Source organism: Sipha flava, unplaced genomic scaffold (genome assembly GCF_003268045.1).
Source record: "Sipha flava isolate LNK unplaced genomic scaffold, YSA_version1 45_pilon_pilon, whole genome shotgun sequence".
NCBI lineage: Eukaryota > Metazoa > Arthropoda > Insecta > Hemiptera > Aphididae > Sipha > Sipha flava.
In genome coordinates, this window is record NW_020273227.1 from 1,010,442 (window position 1) to 1,030,771 (window position 20,330).

Genomic DNA, 20,330 nt, shown 5'->3' on the forward strand with positions numbered 1-20,330 from the left:
ACTTTATACGAAGTAAGTCTCTTCTTAAAATCCGTACTTTAAAAACAAGATATAAATGCTAGTTATTAAAATATAATCCTTATATATAAAAAAGACCAGCGTTTTTATGTTCCAATTTTGTTACGACATTATTTAACTTTTTTCCAATTTTTTTTTCACAAAGTTGTCCCAAATACCTTCCCGAGTGTAACCACTTCACCCAATTTTTAATTTTTTACTGTAGGAAGGGAGGAAGAGGGGGATTGGAAAAATTTTAAACAAATTTAGGATATAAAAAAGGCTTATTATATTATATATATAATGATAAGGATTATAGAATTATTTTTCATTATATGTGTATAGAATCATTTGTAAATATTATATCTTGTTGATATCGCATAGCTCCATACCATTAATATTACCTACTTAAAATTATTTTCTCTATCCATCATTTTACTACCAGAATATTTTGGAAATTTTTTTCTCTTGAAAATGAAATTAAAAAAATATAATAAATAAGACTTGCATTGTAGGTAATGTTTTCGTGAACCACCGTAAAATCCTCCACGACCCGAGGTTGGGAACCGCTGCTGAAGTGTTAAGTTTCATTTCTGTGTTCGCGCTTTTTTTTTTTCATTGTTTATCATTCAGTTCCACTCACACTTTCACCAGTGCATCCGTCTCTCTAGTGATCAGCGTTTTGTGTACACCGCCGACGATTGGTCACACTGCAACACAAAGATTTTTAACATTCGTGTAATATCCCATCATGATTATGATCCATTCGTGTACAACTGTTAAATTGTTAACACGCTAGGGTATGTTCCATTTACATCCGCTTTAGTACAGATTTCCGCGTCGACCAATATCAAATCAAGTCTGAGTTCCGTTTAGGTACGTCGTGGTGATTGCTAATTGGATATTTGTTTGTTGAAACACCGCTAGCACGATAATCCGTTGACCATGTCCGCGCATGACCAAATGAGAGCCATGTTGGATCAGCTCATGGGCACCGGCAGGAATGGTAACTGACCGTGGACGTTTACTACGGATAAGTCGAGATTAATGTTGCGATTTTTTTATGATCAAACAGGCGAAACGAGTAGATACCAAGTGCAGTTCAACGATCCGAAAGTGTGTAAAAGTTTCTTATTGTACTGCTGTCCGCACGATATACTGGCTTCCACCGTAAGTATAGACATTTGTGTGTTTAAACTATGTTACTATTACCTAAATTATCATTGTGTTTTTATATTCAACTGTTTGGGGTTTTCGTAATGTTCTCCATAGGCCCTATGATAGAAACTAATACTTTATTGCTATACAATTTGGGTACTACTATAGACTAACCATACCTAAATATAATTTATTAAGTTTTATTAAAATATATCCATCTCATACGAAAATACATACATTATAATTCAAATTACATATTAAACTTTGTTTACATTTAAAATATTGAACACTAATTATTTGAATTTATTTATTTTACATAAAGCTTACGTATTATTTTAAATTAAATTGCATAATTGATAATGTATAATAAAAATTATTTTTCTACTACTTATGCTTACTATGTGATTAAAAGTAAATATAACAATATTTGGGGAAAAATCAAGATTAGATACATTAAATATAAATGATAAACTTTAATCATAATACTGTATTTCTTATAAAATATTTGTAACTATAAAAAAAAAAAAAAAAAATGTTAATAAATTTTATACAAATATATATTTGTATTCATATTGACATACAATAATAGATATATGACAGCTTATCTCCGAAATTTAAGTAAAATTATTACTAGTATAAATATTTTTAGAAAAAATATAATAGGTAGTCATTGATATTAAAATTATATTGATAATTATCTCAGTGCATTCTGTATGTGTCAAAAACATTTTGTATTTTAGAATATTTATCCTAGATTCAATATATATTTTAATCACTATTAATTTCTGATTGAATTTGTTGGCTAAAAACTATGCACATATACTAATAAAAAAAAAAAGCCTTATCTAATTAATAATTGTTTTCCTATATAATTTTTCTTATTTTTATTATTAGTAAACTATGTTTCTAGTTTGTGATAAATATAATAGTTATTCATTATTATTGTAACTTGCTAATAAAAAATTGACAAAAATAAATTTAAAATATATAGTTTTTAATTTTCAATCAATCTAATACCTTCGTTATTATTTTATGATTTCATTCATATGCATATCATTTTTTGTTTGTATATTTAAAGTATTATTCTTAAAATATTTCTATGCTATAAATTATGTTGACATTCTCTTTTTTTTTTTTTTGTTAAATTTAATATGAAAATTGTAATGGGTTATAGTAAGGTGTAAATATTATTGATAAATCTAAAATTTTAAGTTATTGATAAAATTTGTTAAATAATATTTACATAAATCAGATAAAATATTTCTGATTTAACCAATTTTATTTAAAAATAATATTAATAATAATAACTAACATTGAAGTAATAACTAGTATTATCTAAGTCTGAAAAATCTTCCTATATTGTGAGTATTTATACATATAAGATAATTTATATTATATTCATTAAAACCTAATAAATATATTGTAGTTCTAGTTTTTAAGTATAAGTTTTATTTATATTTATTAAATATCATCTAAAAAACAACCAATTAGTTTTGTTATATTAACATGCTACTTCAAGAAAAAAGTGAGTAAACAATTAGTAGGTTTTAACTATATTTCTTCTATATTGTGATAGAATGGAGTAATAAATAATTTTTATTTCAAGTATAATTATTTTATTTAATTTGTAAATTTTATAATTATCTATTTTCAAATAATTAGAATATCTATTATTGTCTAAAATTTATTTTAAACTAATTGTAAATACATTTTAAATTTTTGAGATTTTCAAAATATATCTTTAAATACTTAACAATTTAGTTATTTAATATATATATAATTAAAAATACAAAACATTTGAAATTTATTGATATAGTTTTAGTTAATTTACAACCATTTCTACTAAAATTATATTAAAATAATTAAAATATTGGTTATATTATTTTACTATTGTAATAATAATTCAGTGTCGGCAAGGTCATGGTAACTGACCATGTTTATATTGAGGGCCCCACATTTCTTTAGATCTGTAAAATAATTTAATTGTAATTGATGTATTTTAATATGATAATGTGTAGAATATAATATGTTTAACAAATATTAGCTAAAGATGTAGATCTATAAATCGATATATTATACATATATATATATAGTTTTCATCTATAATAATCATTAAAATAACAACAATAATAACAACAACAGCTTTATAGTGGATAGATATAATGTGTATTCACTAATTTAAGGAACCTTGCATTTTTCAGGCAAATTACATTGGAATAAATCAAATTTTTTTTTTATAAGTTAATAGTATATAAATATACATTTATATATTTATATTTTTATGAATCATAATAATTAGAGTGCAGATTTCTATGCAATCGCATATTTTTTTCCTTTCAATATTTATGGATTTTTGTCAGTTATCTCTACGAATCATCATAATTTGAAGCTAATGGTGAAATTTTTTTTTTGCATATTTCTGCATATTTAGAGGTTATTGCATATTTTGGCTAAATTCAAAATTTATTGCATATTGAAGTGAAAATTTAAAAAAAATGTATCAAATAATATTTTGTCAAGTAGAAAAATTAAAAATAAATTTCATAGTCACTAAATAATAATTCATATATATATATATATATTTAGTTATAAAATAAATAATCGATTACGACGTAAACTTAATCGCTCTTGCTGTGTCAGTCGATTATCGACATACCACTTGCTTCAAATATGCCCCAATAACTTCGGTTGACATCGAGGGTTCGTTTTCAGTCTTTAAAAATATGTTAACCGATAAACGACACAGCTTCACAGAAGATAAACTTGAAATGTATATGATTATTCATTTTAATAATAAATAAAATTTTAAAAATATATTAAGTTCAGAAAATTCCCTAAATTTTTTTTGTATTAAATATTTAAGTATTTAATTTTTATAAGTTGAATTATAAATTTTTTAATAAACAAAAAATTATTGCATATTTTTTGCATATTTTCATAATTTTGACTGCATATTTTTTACATATTTTCATGATTTTGACTGCATATTTTTTGCATATTTTCATGATTTTTACTGCATATTTCAATACTTTAAGTGCTTACAAATTTGCGCTCTAATAATAATATATAATATTTTAAAACTGAAATTGGCCTTATTCAGTCAATTTTGAACTTAGCATTAAAATTACTTAAAAAGAAAATGCCTCTCAGAATGTAGTATTCATAATAGGCGTTGCAATTGAAAAACATATACTGTACTGTGTATGCATGTACTAACTGATAAACATTTTGAATTATATATATACCACTTGCTTGTGAAAAAAAAATTTGATTTATTCTAATGTAATCCGGTTGAAAAATGCAGTGTTCCTTAAATTGGTAAACATATGATATATAGTCATATATTTTTGTTAAAAACTATTGCAATCTCACTTCAAAATAGTAAAAAATATAATTCAAATACACTGGTTTAAAGTAAATTACCCTGAATAACCACGGTTTGCTCAATAATTCATTAAATTATCTAGTTATTTAATCAAGCATGTTGTATCAAATGACAAGTATACCATATTATTTGTCTATATTTGTTGCAATTTGGAGATTAACTAATTTTTATTTATTCACTACAAAAAATGTATAAGAAAAAAATAACATGTATTTTTTTTTATTGATCCAAATGAATACTCATTTTAAATCAAAAACATATTTCTATTTTATTACTTTATTTCATAATTTGATGGAATATATTGAAGGGGCTTTTTTAAAAAAAATGCTTTGAGAATCCTTTAAGTACCAAGCCAGCACTGAATTTATTTAAAAATATTTAGTTTAAAAAAACTTCAATAGTAATTAAATAGTAATTATTTATAATTTTCTTAATATTCAATAAACTGTTTGGTTTAAACTTAATTTGATATTCTAACATTTATACTTAAGCAAACATGCATTTAAATAATAATTAAATTATTAAAAACTAAAAATAGTTTATTAAGTTAATTTGCTTGCATTATATATACATTTTATAAATACATTATAAATCTGCTTCCTAATAATTAGGCTTAGGGACTTATAGCTCTGAAAATACACAAATATGCTACTAAAATCATTAAAATATGCATTATAATATCCATTTATATGCATTACAAAAAAAAAATGACCACGTAGTACACAAAAAAAACGTGTCCATCGGATGTAAATGTATGTTTAAACTCCGAAACAAAACTTTTTACTCGGCTACTCGTAGAATGTTGTACTTTCAGCATTACACAATGTTACAAAATATTATGTACAACGTTTTAAGTATGATTCGAAGTTGTGTGTTTACAAGATGCAAAAACAATATCAGATAATAATCGACTGAACTGATTACTTAACAAATAATCTATTATACTATATTGACTATTATCTTTATCGATCCACGGACTATACGGTCGATATGGGCTTATAGTATTATTTATACTTACATAAAAATTATAACGAGATATGAAAGGTAGTTTGCCGATAGCATATTACTGGAAGTACCTCTTTGTACACTTTTTTTCAGTCGAAATATGTATATATGTTATTTGTATCTATAGTTTTTAATTTAAAATAATAAAATTTGAAAAATTTGTTAAAATAAGCATAATAATTTTAAAATATGCACTCTCCAGCAAAATCTATCAAATATGCAAAAATATGCACATTTAAATTTTAGGTCTGATATCATGACACTGAGAAATGAATTTATTTCGCATTCTGCTATATTTAAAAATAATTAAAAAAAGTATGCAAATGCTAGAAGTCCCTAAGCCTACTAATAATAAATAATTTTGAGTCTAATTTTTATTATTTGTAAACAGATAGTTGAAAGTAAAATATTTAAGTTTCAATTAGACAATGCCTATATTGTGTTTTAACCGTTATTTAATTATTTATTTTTGTAAAAAATGAAAGTAATAGATTTTTGAATTCAATTAGTCTTTATATTATTTTTTTTTTTTTAAGTTAGGTATAGGGTTATTTTCTTTGACTTCTTTATTCACTATTCTTGAAAAGCACTAAACTTCAAAGCATACAAAGATATCAACAAACCTTTTGTGAGTAGTTATGATTTATCTCTTAAGTTGCCAATTGGTATTATACTATTATGTACAAAAATTATTCTGAAAATGTAGCTTCACCGAAGACAGTACGTACATCAACTCAGTTAATTACGTCTATTTGAATGCGAATGTTTTACTCTTAATCCTGATTATTGTCACCCTCTCTAGGAATAGTCAAAAACGAATTGTGTTTTGATTCGTTTCAAGACAATGATACAAAGATGGGGAAGATGCTCGCCATCAATGCGTCAATGTCGGTGAGCAAATTATAAAATGGTCGTCTGTCTGTAAGTCAAACAATTTTGAGACAACGACAGAGCTATCTGTTAAAATAAATTATTTATATTTACTTGCTTTATGTTATGTTATACTATTTATATTTTGTTAACATAATTCATTCAGGCCATGTATCTTCTTAGAGTGAGCAAGTGTAAGTTTTGAGGTTGTTAAGTACTCACTACGTAAGTCATAAATTGATATAATGCTTTCCATGTATATATTATAGTATATATATATACATACATTTATTTTCTTTTTTCCAGGTTAATCTTAATATTATTCCGAATAAATCCTTAATTTCCTTGTTATTTTGTTTTGTATTTTATAAACCTTTAGTTAATTTTTATATTATTTCAGCGTATGGACATTGGAGAGTGTCCAAAAATACACGATAATGCACTAAGAGCAGATTTTGAAAAAGCTCAACAGAAATTTGATTACTATTATGATGTAGATGTAAGTTGAGAAAAATATTTTTTAATTATTTAAAACTAATAATATATTTTTTATTTTCTAATAGGCCACTGAACATTTACAAGCATTTATTAGTGATTGTGATCGAAGAACAGAAGCAGCTCGTAAAAGATTATTAGAAACTCAAGAGGAACTAACAGCTGAAGTAGCTGAAAAAGCCAATGCTGTTCACGAGTTGGCTGAAAAAATAGGTCAAACATTGGCCAAAGCTGAAGAATTGGGTGCCCAAGGTTTGGTGGATGAAAGTCTTAAATTAATGGGAGAAGTATGTTGTTCTAATTACATATGTAACTATTAATTAATTATGTAATATATGTTAGAAAAATAATTGATAAACTATTTATTTTTTTTTACTTTTTTAAAGATAGAAGAATTGAGAAAAAAAAAATCAGAAGCTGAAGATACTTATAGAAACTCAATGCCCGTGAGCAGTTATCAACAGCAAAAATTAAGAGTGTGTGATGTTTGTTCAGCTTACTTAGGTATACATGATAATGATAGAAGATTAGCTGACCATTTCGGAGGAAAACTACATTTAGGATTTATTAAAATAAGAGAAAAACTTACTGAGCTTGAAGTAATTAATAATTACTTATAATTTAAAAGTATACTAATTAATTAAAAATATTAAATATATTAATTATATTAAATAGAAAAACTATGAAGAAAGACATGAAGCTCGCCGTAAGTTTGATGAGCAAGAACGTGTCAAAAGAGATGATAAAAGAAGTTACAGATCTAGAAGTAAAGATAGAAATGATCGTCACCGACGATCTAGGTCAGTACAAAACTTATTTTAATTTATGACATTAGAAATAATATGTACAATTAAATGTTAATAGGTCACGGAGTCGTCATAGCAGACACCGTACACGGAGTCGAAGTCGCAGTCGTAGCCACAAACATGATAGACGAGATAGAGATAGACGTCGCTATTGATAATGAATTATATTGTTTCACTAATATATTATACATATATATTTTTTTTTTTTTTTTACGTACACTTCTGTTATTTTAGGTAACATAATTAAAAATAATTTTACTAATTCAAGGTAGAAAAAACTTAACAATAAATTAGATATACTTCAAAAAATATTTTGTGTTTGTATATTACATTGTTTAAACTATAGTTAAAATTGAATTTATTTTCAGAAACAATAAAATTAAAAATGTTTAAATTGAATATAAAGGATTAATCGTTTATTTATTTAATCTCTGACATTACAGCTTTTAAACTTATGAATATATTCGAATAAAAGTATAACTATGCACAATGAAATATAAAAAAAATTACAATAAAAAATTTTTTGTTTACAAAAATACAATATTTAATTTTTAAGTGATGTTATTTAAAATAATAAAAAAAATAAAAATATATTGTTCGATAAAAATCCCATGGTCCCTAAAAAATGAAGTAAAAATAAATTTTCCCAAAATTAATTAGAGACCTGAGTAGTATGAGTTTGATCGAAATATAACTTTGGCACCATATTAAGTAGTCTAAATAAAATATTAATTTATATATATATATAAATACATATAAATTAATTAAGCAATGATACAATTTATGAATATTACAATCATAGTTATAATACGAATAAATAAACCGATTAAGTTTTTAAAATTTAAATTATCTAAAAATCTAAATAAAAAAAATGATAAATGAAAATAATAAAACTTATTAAACTTATACCATATATGTTAATGAAATTTTGTCGTTACAAATTTATAACTGATAGATACATGAAATTCCCTGTAAGTTAATTGTCCTTCCAGTCTTTTTTTATCTCGAACACCCATTCCCACTTCAAATGTTCATTCTTATCATCATCTGTAAACAAAGAATGAACCGTGTATGAGCCACGGGCCATCATGCCACTAGGAGCATCTTCAGATGGTGTAGTGTAACTCTGAATTTCCATCTTAGGCGGGTATGATCCAACCATATGGGACATTTTATCCACTAATAAAACAGAAAATCATGCATTATAATACATTTAATTATTTACTTTCAACTATATTATAGTAAACAAATAAAAATTATCAACCACTTTCTATGTTTAAAGCAAAGTCCATTAAATAATTCTATTAACAACACAATAGAACTTAATTAATATAATTAATAGTAATATTGAAAGTTCAATTAAGTAATTATCAAACTATCCATTATAGATAAGAAATTATGCAAGTAATTGAATTCAAAATTCTACCTATATTATGGCAAGGTGTACCTGATCAGCATGTTAATAAATTAACTAAAAAATGAATAATATTTACGAAATAAAACTAATAAATAATACAAGTTCTCTTAATTTCAAGAATATAAAAAACATGATACTTCTATCGTCCCTGTGTGACTAATATTAAAGCATTCATGACCACTAACATACCAAATATAATGTTACTTTAATCTCATATATACCTAAAACAATTAGGTAATTTTGCAAGTTTAATTGTGTTTAAAAATCATTATCGACATAAGCAATAGATTATGAAAGAAACATATTTTTTTCATTTATAATTTTTTAAAATGGATCATTTATATTCATATCTAATTTATATTAATATTTTATATGCTAGAACCTCAATTATTATTGGGTGTGTTTATTATAACTTTACATAAAACAGCTGATAAAAGTAGTAGAGGTTTTTTGTGTGAAAGTATAATTATTTCATTGTCAAATTTGATAAATAATTTTGGGTTAGTTATTATGTAACATACATTGTACTTTAATTTTTTTTATAAAAATTATTACTCTTTCTTGTAAATTAAATCAATATTTTTAAGATTCAATGATGAATTTAAATATTTTTAAATTTTTATTCTTAGAACAATTAAGCATATTTTTTAGGAGACAATCCTCAATATTTTTTACTAATAAATCAGCACTTAAAGTACACTTTTCTTTATACATTTTATCAAAACTTTAAAACTATGTGCCTAAATATTTTGAAATAATATAAATAACTGGATAAAAATAAAATATATGAATAGATAACAGAAATACACCTAAACTTTAAATTAATTTATTTTTTGAAATAACTGAATGAATAAAATAAAATAATGAATTTATATCAAACATCATAAATCATGAACATTTAATTTTAATTGTATTTTCTAGTTCAGCTACAGAACTTAAACTTTTTTTTTAGAAAAAAATAAATAAAAACAGTTAAATTGTATAAATAATTTGTCTAGTTAGATTTTTCATCAATCATCAAATATTATGATTATATAAAGTTATTATTATATTATATTATCATTATTATTATTATATATTATATTAAGCTATATTATTTAGAAATATTACCTGGTACACCAAGGCGATAAGTCTTTTGAACATATTTGAGACCATGTACTATTTCCCGTTGAACAATGAAATCTATTCTAATTTTATAAGAAATTCCTTCTTTAATAATGAACACCTGTAATATTATTATATTTTAGTACACATTGATCAATTAAATAAAATCTTAAGATAATATTTTAATTTAAGAAAATATATTACCTGTTTTTTCAAATTTGTTAAATCTCCCGACAAATCCAGTTCCATATCTGGTCTATCAGCAACACATAGTGCTAATTTCTTAACAATAACTTTATTGGGATTATTTTGATCTAGAAAAACATATAATGATTTAAACTTTTGAATATAATAATAACATTTTCCTTCCATTTTTTTTCAACCATGGATTCAATCAAATTACATAAATTACTATAAAATAAAAAATGTTTTTCTATATTTTTACTTTTTATTATCCTAAAAAAATAATTTTAACACAAGGGCAGTTATTAATTAAATAATAAATACATAATAAATAAACTAAGAACTCAACAGAGTAAATTGTAAACCCCCCAAAATACAATACATGTTACTGAAATATAAACCTAATATTATTGTTTTCAAATTATGTTTAAAAGAAACTAGCAGTACAGAAATTCCTGTTAGTTTCTATACATATACCCAGCATTAGTAAAAAAATTAACTCTAATTCATTTAGTTATAATTGATTATAACTACCAAAAATGATTTTTCCGCTGTTGGCATCGCCCAGTAACTTTTCCTTATATTTTTGCAGACTTGCATCTTCTTTGTCGGCGTTCAACAGTTCTTCGATGGACTTTTCCGGCGGCGGTTTGTAGTTGGAATCGATATCATCATCATCATGTATCGCCAATTTGTCAACGCCATCTTTAACCACATCTCCGTCGGACATCTCTGAACAGTATGAATACGTGTTACGTCTATGAATTAAATCAACGCCCGGCAAACGAATGTTAATCGAGGTTAAAGTAATAAGGAAAAATAAAAATCACTCACTATGCGAATACTAATTGAACGCTTTTAATACGTCTAGCAGAACGAACGCACGACGTCGAACAATTGTTTGTTGGAAAATGAAATAAAAACGTACGACAATAACTTTAGATTTTGGCAACGAGGAAATATATATATATATATATTTTTTTTTTTTTTCACTAAATTCTAAATAGGCACCACTACTACAATATGTTCGGTAATAATAATGTATGAATAATATTAATGAATCATGAATGACTCGATGTGATAATAATAATGACGTTGATAAGAATAGAATGCATTGGTCCGGTGACTTTACAAAAATGTTAACATCGGACAGCTGCTCCAACCGCGGTATCTATTAAACGACAGTATCTTGAACCGCCTATATCACGCATCGTTCGATCGTGCCGTTTTGTTATGGTGTGATTGAAATTTCAAGTTCAATGTTTACAGTTGAGATAATGTCTCGTTCAACTGCTCTTAGACGATCAAGTCGATTGTTATTATTTTTTAAGTTTGATTAGTTTGAGTTTTGATTTCCTCTCTCTTTTTCTCTCTCTCAATTTTCTAATCATCTTATTGTTTTTATTAATTGATAATCAATTATAAGTTTTATTATCTTTTATAAAATTTTATTCATTAATACCTAAATACTGAATAGGCTTTTGACCTTCTTGTTTTACACAAGATGATTACAATTGAATTAATCTTTGATATTTAAATTAAATAATGGAATTTTAAAATTTTATTTATTACATTTATCAATGGTACAGTCATTGACTATGTTGGCTATAGTTGTTAATTAACCTATTCAACAATACCTACATGAATAAGTATGTATTTTTGTATTTGAGTAGTATATTTATCTTTTTATCTCAAAAAATGTTTGCAGATTTCGGGTGAAATGGAAAACTCAAATTCAGCTGTGGCTAAACGTCTCCCGGATAAAGTGTCTCAACTATACTACTCCTATGGCTTATTTTGCGCTTCTCATCCGATTGTATCATTAATAATTTCTTCTGTGACTGTAGTTCTATGCAGGTAAACAATTAACTAGTAATACTGCTGATAGCTTATTATTTTCAACATAAAAACATTGAAATTTTAGGTTTCTGGTAAATTGATTATTTTATAAGATAAGTTTAATTTAAAAATTATATTAAATTATTTTAACAAAATAATTAAACCACTCCATGATTTAATTTTCCAAAATATTTGTTTGAATATATCATGCTAAATTGTTCAAAAATACCCTTATATTTATGTAGTTGTGTTATATATAATATAGTTCAATATTAATATATTTTTATAGCTTATCACTGTTTGGATCACCCTTATTTAGTAATGTAGCACATTCAACTATAACACCAAGTTATAAACCAGAAAATATAACAAATCGATGGTTTAATGGCCAACCCAGTGTGTATATTCAACAAGTAACTCATTTAGAATTATCTAACTGTTCTAGTTTTCCATAATGAAAATGTTACTTGGATATCAATAATATAATTACTCTTTACAGATTATCATAAGATCAATGGTAACTCCGTGGACAGAGAATTTAATTCTATCAGATGCCTTTAGAGGCCCTTTGGCTGAATCGTTCAAATTAGTTGAGACTATAAGAAACTATCAAATAGATAATAAGTATTTATTTTAAAAATGTCATTATTCAGTAAATATTTAATTGGTTTTCTATTGAATTTCAGAATATCCTTGAATGATGTCTGTCTACATGTAGAAAACATTAACTCTGATTCAAAAATATTACCAGAATACAGTTGTTTACTGATATCACCAACTAATTTGTGGCATCAAAATCCAGAGGAGTTTCGTACTGATAATACTCTTGAGAAAACTATTTTTGCTTTTCAGGTATTAACTTTTTTTGGATATTTCAATAAATGTAGGTATTATTATTAGTTATTAATCATAATTTATTTTATTAATATAATTAATATATAACATATAAATGTTCAAATATTTCATTATTGATTTTAAATGTATTTAAAAAAATTAATTAATTTTAATTAACTGATTCTAATTGTATAAAATATAATTTTTACTCTTCAGAGTTCGTCTCATATAAAAATAAGTATTCCTGAATTACTTTTCGGAATGCCTCTTAAAGAAACTGGAATAAGAAGATATTCTATGCATCCTCGGCAAAGAATAGTTCAATTTGCTATTACAATATTTATGAAACAGCTTGTACCATCGTAAGTCAACTTTTATAAATATATAATGGTATGGTATGATAAATATTAAATGTTTATATTATTATTATTTTGTTAGGATAATAAAAGTTTGGTATATATATTAGTAATAATTAATAAAATATACTGTAAATTAAATTAACCATTAATTAAAGTTTTTACTAAACTAAGACCTTGTAAACTTCTGACACAAAAAAAAAAGAAGTTTAAATATTTCAAACTAAGATTATTGCTAAACTATTTTTTTAATTATATTAACATCTTTTGATATGTGAAACGTTCACTGATTTTTATCACATCTTAGAATGTAACTTGATAAAGGTTTGCCACTCCTGTACTATACTATATGAAACTCTAGAATATATGATTCCTTTATGTTGAAATATGTTAATTTTCACATACTATTTGAAATTTTTGCAGATATATACAAGGATTAAAAAATCATTTGATGCAATTATATCCTATACATGTTAAATCAAATCAAATTCTCTCGGACACATCAACTTTGCATGTTTACTATCCTGGAGAGTTCAATTATGAAACAATTTTTTTTTTAGTAACTTGCTACATACTTCTATTTGCATATATTTATTATTCTATAAAAAAAATGGATATATTTGTATCTAAGGTATTTTATTTATAACTTTTTGCTTTGGTTTTTCTAGTATATGCATTTTATTAATTTTAATTTAATTTTAGGTAGGAATAAGTTTTGGGGCTGTTCTTACAGTTATATCAACTCTTTTAACAACAATGGGACTATGTTTTATTTTTGGACTAGATTTTACAATTAATATTCAAAGTCAAATGGTAATTTATTTTTAATGAATTCACCTGATAATATTTATTTATTATAAACATTTATAACATTTTAGGTATTTCCTTATTTAGTTATTGTTGTTGGTCTTGAAAATATGTTAATTATTATCAAATCAGTGGGTTCAACAGCACCAAATTTAGATGTAAAAATAAGATTAGCTCAAGGATTGAGTAAAGAAGGATGGGCTATAACTCAAAATCTTTTAATTGAGGTTACTATTTTAACCATTGGATTATTGACTTTTGTACCATCGATTCAAGTAAAATAATAGTATGATTGAATCTATTTTAAATTTGTACTTAATTTTACAATTGTATTTTTAGGAATTTTGTATATTTGCCATTGTGGGTTTGCAATGTGATTACTTTTTTCAAATGGTCTTTTTTCTTCCACTCATATCATTGAATATGAAATTAATAGATGACTCTACTTATCAAAAAACATATTACCCATTTTCATTTGCCAATTTAGCTAATAAAATGCACAAGTCTAACCCTCCTGCTTTAAAACATTCAAGTCGTAGTGGTGTGATGATGAAGTCTGCTTCTCATCCACGTTTGAATGGCTTACAAGTTATGGCTCCAATAGAAGATCCACGACGATCACCAATTTCTAAACGTTTAAGATTCCTATATTTTTGGGCAGCTACAAGAATTGTTCAACGTGTATTAATGATGGTTATGATATTTTGGATTTCTGGCATAATTTATAATACAGAAACTGTACAAGAATTTTTTGACTTGAAAGAATCTGCTTCAACTGAATCACCAAATATTCAACAACGGTCAAATATACATTTTCCCCTGGCATGGGAAGAAGGCCGAAGAGCTGTTATTATTGAAAACAAAGCTAGAGTTGCTGAAGAAGAAAATCAATTGCACAAAAAGGTATTTTTTATTAACATATTATACTTATTAATTTTGTTTATCGTTAATACAATAATTTATATCAGGCTAATGAATCTAAAGAAAATGATTCACCATATTATGTACAACTTTTAAACTCAGAAAACTGGCCCCACTGGCCTAGATTGTCTTGGTATAATTGGCAATTATTATTAGACATGTATAATATTAGTGTTGCTAGATCATATGTATCTATATTACAACCTATACATTTGGCTCATTCTGTAACACCCCAGGAAGCTATAACGTTAAGAGAATCTCTAAGTAATACTGATGCATCTATTCCATCTCATTGGAAGTCTTTTGCGGCTGTTCTTGATCCTTTTGATTTTGTTGGTAAGTACCTCTTAAAATTATTAAAATAAACAAATATATTAATTTTTATTGTTTAAAATTTTTATTTAGATACTCATATAGTAGCACCATTAGAGAGTCGAAAAGACATTAATGTTGATAAATCATCTGAACCTTTTATACCTACTTCACCATCAGAATTAATCCTAATAGCTGTTTTATGCTTGATTAGTTTACTTGTATTAGTGTATACATTGGTAATGTTGTATCGATGTGTCTGTAGTCGTAATTATGCTGAATGGAGAGCAGGATGGAGCCACGACATGAGTTATGTACAGCAAGACTCTGGTATACAAGTATGTACAGTTTGTTATTGTTTGTATGTAAATTCAAATTAATTGTAGTTATTATTTAGGTTATATTAGAAGTAGTTCCAATTGAATTTAAAGGACATGCCCAGCCAGTTGAATGTATTGCTACCTATGGAAATATTATTGTTAGTACATGTCTCGCTGGTTGTATTTATGTTTGGAATTCTTTAACTGGTGAATTGATTTGTACCATTGATAGGTAATTTATCAAAATCAAAGTTGGAAAAATAAGTTATTTTTATACTAATACATTTTATTTTATTATAATAAAAATTAACACAGTTGTTTTGAAAAAATACTTTTTTAAATTAATGCCATTTGAAAATTTATAGATACATTATAATATATAGTAAATTAATGATTATATTAGGGAGATTACAGGAGAAACAATAGATGGAACACAGTCATAAATAATAAATTTAAGTTAAACTTAAACTAAATATTGTTCACATATTTTAATTATCAATTTATTACATTTTGTTATAAACTGGATTTTCTCACGAATGGAGTATAGCTCTTAGTATCATTCATTTATATCTACGTTTTTCTTTGATTCTAAAAGCATGATGTTTTTCAATCTACTTAGGAATATATTGTGTAATTTATTCTAAATATATTAAGAAATAATAGTATTTTAAATATTTAGTTATATAATAATTATATTTCTTTTATTTTTAATTGGCTTATATCAAATTTAACATATAATATTATATGTTATATATATATATGTTATATATTTTAATTTTCACATGTATTATATTTTTATTTATTTCAGATCTATTTTAGATGATGCCAGTGACGAAGATACTGATGAATTAAGTTCATCGGAAGATGTATTTAAAGGTGTTAATAATTCCGATTCTAATTCTACTTCAGCTTATAGTTTTCAAGAGCCTTTAAAAAATTCAGAACAGTAAGATTTAATATTTATATGTAAAATGTATATGACATATATTTGATTTTAAATTGTTTATTAAGATTATGTGTGAGGTGCAAGAAATTAATTTCTATTGAAAACTCTAGTTCTGATACAATAAATCAGGATGAAAATAAAGTGTGGTCTACTATTGACTCAGATCAATATAATGAATGGGGAAGTCAATCTAAAAAGATTTCTGAAAGTGAAATCTATGTAAATTCCCGAATATGGTGTGTTGATTGTAATGAAAATGTTGTTGTTCTGGGATGTGCTGATGGTTCTTTACAATTTTGGGATTTATACAAAGGGATTCTTAAAGTATGTTATTCTGGCATAAATGATTGATACCTATTTTAATTTGCAAACAATAATTAGTGTATGTGGCAAGGAGACGTGAATGATGGATTTACAGCAATTAAATTAATCAATAAATATGTGGTAGCTGTAAGATTGAACGGGTGTCTAGAATTTTTCAAACTAGATATTTTTAGTGATTCAACTCTGATAGAATCTATAAAAAGGCCCAAAAATAAATTACCACTTAGAAGTAAATAATACTAATTTTCTGCAAATAATATTGAAATTATTTTACAGTTTGAATTTTCTATTTCAGAGTACGTGCGAACTGGAAGTGTAGGATCATCTCTTCATACATTAAATTTGTCAAACGATACTGTAAGATGTCTTCATTTAGAATCCCTAAAAGCACATAATCAACCAATTACAGTTCTTGAAACAAATGGAGCATACATTGTTACTGGAAGCCAAGATCACATGCTTAAGGTTGCAAAAATCTTTTAATACCTTAATTAAGCTATTTCTTTTTTGTGTGAATCATTTTTTTAAACATATTTTCCTTTTCCTCAGCCTCGTGTAATATTTTATATATATTTACCTATATACCACTGTTATGTAATAACTGTACTATTTATTAAAATTATCATTTTATTTATCTTAATTATTTATTGTTGGGTTATAGGTGTTTAGAATTGAAGATCGACAGTTATTATACACGTTGCATGGCCATTATGGACCAATTACATGTTTATTTATTGATCAGGTAAATCCAAACATGGCAGTTTCAGGAAGTCAAGATGGAATGTTGTGTGTTTGGGATTTAATTACTGGTTTGTCTAAAATAAAATATTTTTTGCAAAAACTGGTACATATTTATAGTTAGTCAACATTTTTCATATTTTTCATTACTTAAAGGTACTTGTATGTATACAGTTCAAAGTCATGATGGAGCCGTTTTAGGTTTAACATGTTCAGCTAGTTATGTTATTAGCATTGGTCAGGATGATAAAATTTGTGTGTGGGATAGATTTTATGGTCATCAACTCAACAGTATTCAAATTGTAAGATATTTTTTTTTTCTCTTTATAACATACTTATTTAATTTAATTTTTTATTTTCAGAGCAATGTCTATTGTTATGATTTAGCAATGTTAACACATAATTTGCTGATTACTTCTAAACAAGTAAATTAATTTAATTCTTAATTATATAAAAATGAATAAATATTTCATAAAAATGGTAATAATATAATTGTTTTATGATTTAGGGTTGTATAGTTATTATGGACGTGCAAACAGGTGATCCAGTTAAAGTGTTTAGCTTAGGGGATTCTGATTGTAATGTTGTTAATCAATTGTTAACATTGTCAGACAGCATTGTATGTGATTATGGTACAGAGTTGCGTGTTGTACGATTTCCAATGGTTGCTACTAAAGATGATTGAATTATTTCAACATTTTTGATAAATTTCTTTTCTGAGTACAGTTTTATTTTTATATTGTGTTGTTGATCTCAAAAATTATATTAAATAAAAACAATCTATTATTGTTTAACAGTATTTTATTTGAAAATTAATTTTTCCTAAGTTTATAGACATACTGTAGAAACTTGATTATTTGAGATATTGGTAGAGAGGAGTCATCGGATAAATGAAAACCACGTTAATTGAAACTTTTTATTTAACAAATTTTAATTAAATTATTTTATTTATTATTCAATTTGATTTGACCTATATTATATAAATACATATTTTCATATTTTAAAATGATCAAGTCTTAACATTTGAAGTAATTGATCTTTGTTTTTTGCTGTTCGAAATTATTTTCTTTACTAATATTTCTAATATTTCTTGAATTCGTAAAAATCATGGAAGTCAAAGTTTTTCTTCTTGCAGAATTTTAAGAGAATATCAACTAAATGCTTTGTTTATAACAATCAACAAAAAAAACTAATAATGTATTGACAAACCCGGTTGATAAAAGTAAGCCAAGAGTATTCTACAAAAATGTTGTTTAAAAAATCTCATCACGTAGTAAGTATTATTTACAATGAGACAAAATGAAGTTTACTAAATATGTTAAAATTATCATAAGTAATTTTTTTTTTTATTATTATTTTATGGGTTGCATCCGAAATGCATCCGCCATTCATCAGAGGAAGGTTCGAGTTATGTGCGCGATACGGGGGTAACAGGATTGCGCACATTTTATCTTTTTAAATTTGAGCAAACATAACACGAATGCACAAAAACAAATTATATCTTCCTATATATTCTTGAATCCCTTGAAATAATTCCCTATTTCCCTTGGTAATGCCTTATCGCGTGAACGGCTGAACAGATTTCGCTACTTCTTTTTTTGTTGTTACTAATTATATCAATTGGGATTCAATATTCGTAACTAAGACAGAACAACATCTGTCGGGTGAGCTAGTATTTAATAAATATATTATAATTAGATTTAAAAAAATTAACAAATGTCCTATAATGTATTTATATTTGAAACGCATAGAGCCAAAATAGTCTAACCCACAAAAAATCAAATTCTGTTTTATGTGATAAAACGTTTCAGATTACGGTTTAAAATTTTAATAAATTAATTAATACCACCAATCAATCATCTATTTTATAACAGTCTACAAACAGACGATAATAACACCATTAATGACTTACCAATTAATTTTGATGAAAATGAGGAGGATGAAATTTAATCTGAACTTTAGTAAGTTAAACTACTGTTAAAAGTTATTTTTATTTTGTTAGGTTCAGTAACAACCATATTGTTTATTAATATTATTTGATACTGAAAACTATATTATATGATTATAATGTTAAAAATATATAAATACCAAAATTTCAAGTTAATCAAATAGTAAAATATTATAAATTTCACTATTGTTACACACTATTAAATGTGATATTCTATTTTTGTTTTGTTAAGTTTAATAACAATCTCATTTTTAATAATTATTCTGTACTAAAAATGAATTACAATATTACTTAAAATAAGTTACGAATAAACTAATACAATTATTTACATTGTATTTTCATGTTATGTGAATTAGAGTGAATAACAAATTTTCAATAAGTTGGCCTAAACCACAGAAAATTGCTTTTAACAAAAAATTTTTAAAATGTATATTGACCTCAACCATATTAAAACTTAATCAACTTTAAACTGACTAGTACTTTATAGATGGGTTAAAAGACAAGGATTTATAGATAATAATAAGTTATTGTTATTTTACTTGGGGTGGATTTATTGGGAAAAAAA

The 20,330-nt window shown here is 25.0% G+C and overlaps 3 protein-coding genes across 6 annotated transcripts; 2 read left to right on the plus strand and 1 right to left on the minus strand.

Moving 5' to 3' along the window:
* Positions 1-752: 752 nt before the first annotated feature.
* On the plus strand, positions 753-7,910 carry LOC112689636 (putative RNA-binding protein Luc7-like 1). 3 transcript variants are annotated; one of them, XM_025563437.1, is made up of 7 exons: positions 753-1,003; positions 1,073-1,167; positions 6,816-6,914; positions 6,979-7,197; positions 7,297-7,509; positions 7,586-7,710; positions 7,775-7,910. In XM_025563437.1, the coding sequence occupies exons 1-7, from the start codon at positions 943-945 to the stop codon at positions 7,869-7,871; spliced, it is 909 nt and encodes a 302-aa protein (XP_025419222.1). In that variant the 5' UTR covers positions 753-942; the 3' UTR covers positions 7,872-7,910. The 3 variants fall into 3 exon arrangements, with proteins under 3 accessions (XP_025419222.1, XP_025419223.1, XP_025419224.1); XM_025563438.1 differs by lacking the exon at positions 753-1,003 and adding an exon at positions 6,348-6,436 and having other exon boundaries at positions 1,079-1,167; XM_025563439.1 differs by lacking the exons at positions 753-1,003; positions 1,073-1,167 and adding an exon at positions 6,025-6,466.
* A 685-nt stretch (positions 7,911-8,595) lies between these two features.
* Positions 8,596-11,463, minus strand: LOC112689616 (rho GDP-dissociation inhibitor 1). Of its 2 annotated transcripts, none has more exons than XM_025563403.1 (5): positions 11,255-11,463; positions 10,955-11,152; positions 10,442-10,551; positions 10,244-10,358; positions 8,596-8,895 (listed from the first exon to the last, which is right to left on the minus strand). In XM_025563403.1, the coding sequence occupies exons 2-5, from the start codon at positions 11,148-11,150 to the stop codon at positions 8,693-8,695; spliced, it is 624 nt and encodes a 207-aa protein (XP_025419188.1). In that variant the 5' UTR covers positions 11,151-11,152; positions 11,255-11,463; the 3' UTR covers positions 8,596-8,692. The 2 variants fall into 2 exon arrangements, with proteins under 2 accessions (XP_025419188.1, XP_025419187.1); XM_025563402.1 differs by having other exon boundaries at positions 10,955-11,178.
* Positions 11,464-11,664: 201 nt separating this feature from the next.
* Positions 11,665-18,569, plus strand: LOC112689615 (sterol regulatory element-binding protein cleavage-activating protein). Its single transcript, XM_025563401.1, has 21 exons — positions 11,665-12,069; positions 12,129-12,277; positions 12,549-12,672; positions 12,759-12,883; positions 12,946-13,111; positions 13,310-13,455; positions 13,873-14,080; positions 14,152-14,262; positions 14,328-14,531; positions 14,596-15,159; positions 15,225-15,513; positions 15,583-15,827; positions 15,887-16,041; positions 16,618-16,755; positions 16,821-17,079; positions 17,137-17,308; positions 17,375-17,544; positions 17,741-17,888; positions 17,974-18,119; positions 18,180-18,242; positions 18,326-18,569. The coding sequence occupies exons 2-21, from the start codon at positions 12,141-12,143 to the stop codon at positions 18,500-18,502; spliced, it is 3,747 nt and encodes a 1,248-aa protein (XP_025419186.1). The 5' UTR covers positions 11,665-12,069; positions 12,129-12,140; the 3' UTR covers positions 18,503-18,569.
* Positions 18,570-20,330: the final 1,761 nt, after the last annotated feature.

Coding starts and splice junctions, on each gene's coding strand:
- LOC112689636 (XM_025563437.1), top strand. CDS start 943: ATGTCCGCGCATGACCAAATGAGAGCCATGTTGGATCAGCTCATGGGC. Junction 1,004..1,072: donor CATGGGCACCGGCAGGAATG/GTAACTGACCGT, acceptor ATGATCAAACAG/GCGAAACGAGTAGATACCAA. Junction 6,915..6,978: donor ATTACTATTATGATGTAGAT/GTAAGTTGAGAA, acceptor ATTTTCTAATAG/GCCACTGAACATTTACAAGC.
- LOC112689616 (XM_025563403.1), bottom strand. CDS start 11,150: ATGTCCGACGGAGATGTGGTTAAAGATGGCGTTGACAAATTGGCGATA. Junction 10,359..10,441: donor TAACAAATTTGAAAAAACAG/GTAATATATTTT, acceptor ATAATATTACAG/GTGTTCATTATTAAAGAAGG. Junction 8,896..10,243: donor TTATCGCCTTGGTGTACCAG/GTAATATTTCTA, acceptor CTGTTTTATTAG/TGGATAAAATGTCCCATATG.
- LOC112689615 (XM_025563401.1), top strand. CDS start 12,141: ATGGAAAACTCAAATTCAGCTGTGGCTAAACGTCTCCCGGATAAAGTG. Junction 12,673..12,758: donor CCAGTGTGTATATTCAACAA/GTAACTCATTTA, acceptor TACTCTTTACAG/ATTATCATAAGATCAATGGT. Junction 17,545..17,740: donor GCCAAGATCACATGCTTAAG/GTTGCAAAAATC, acceptor GTTGGGTTATAG/GTGTTTAGAATTGAAGATCG.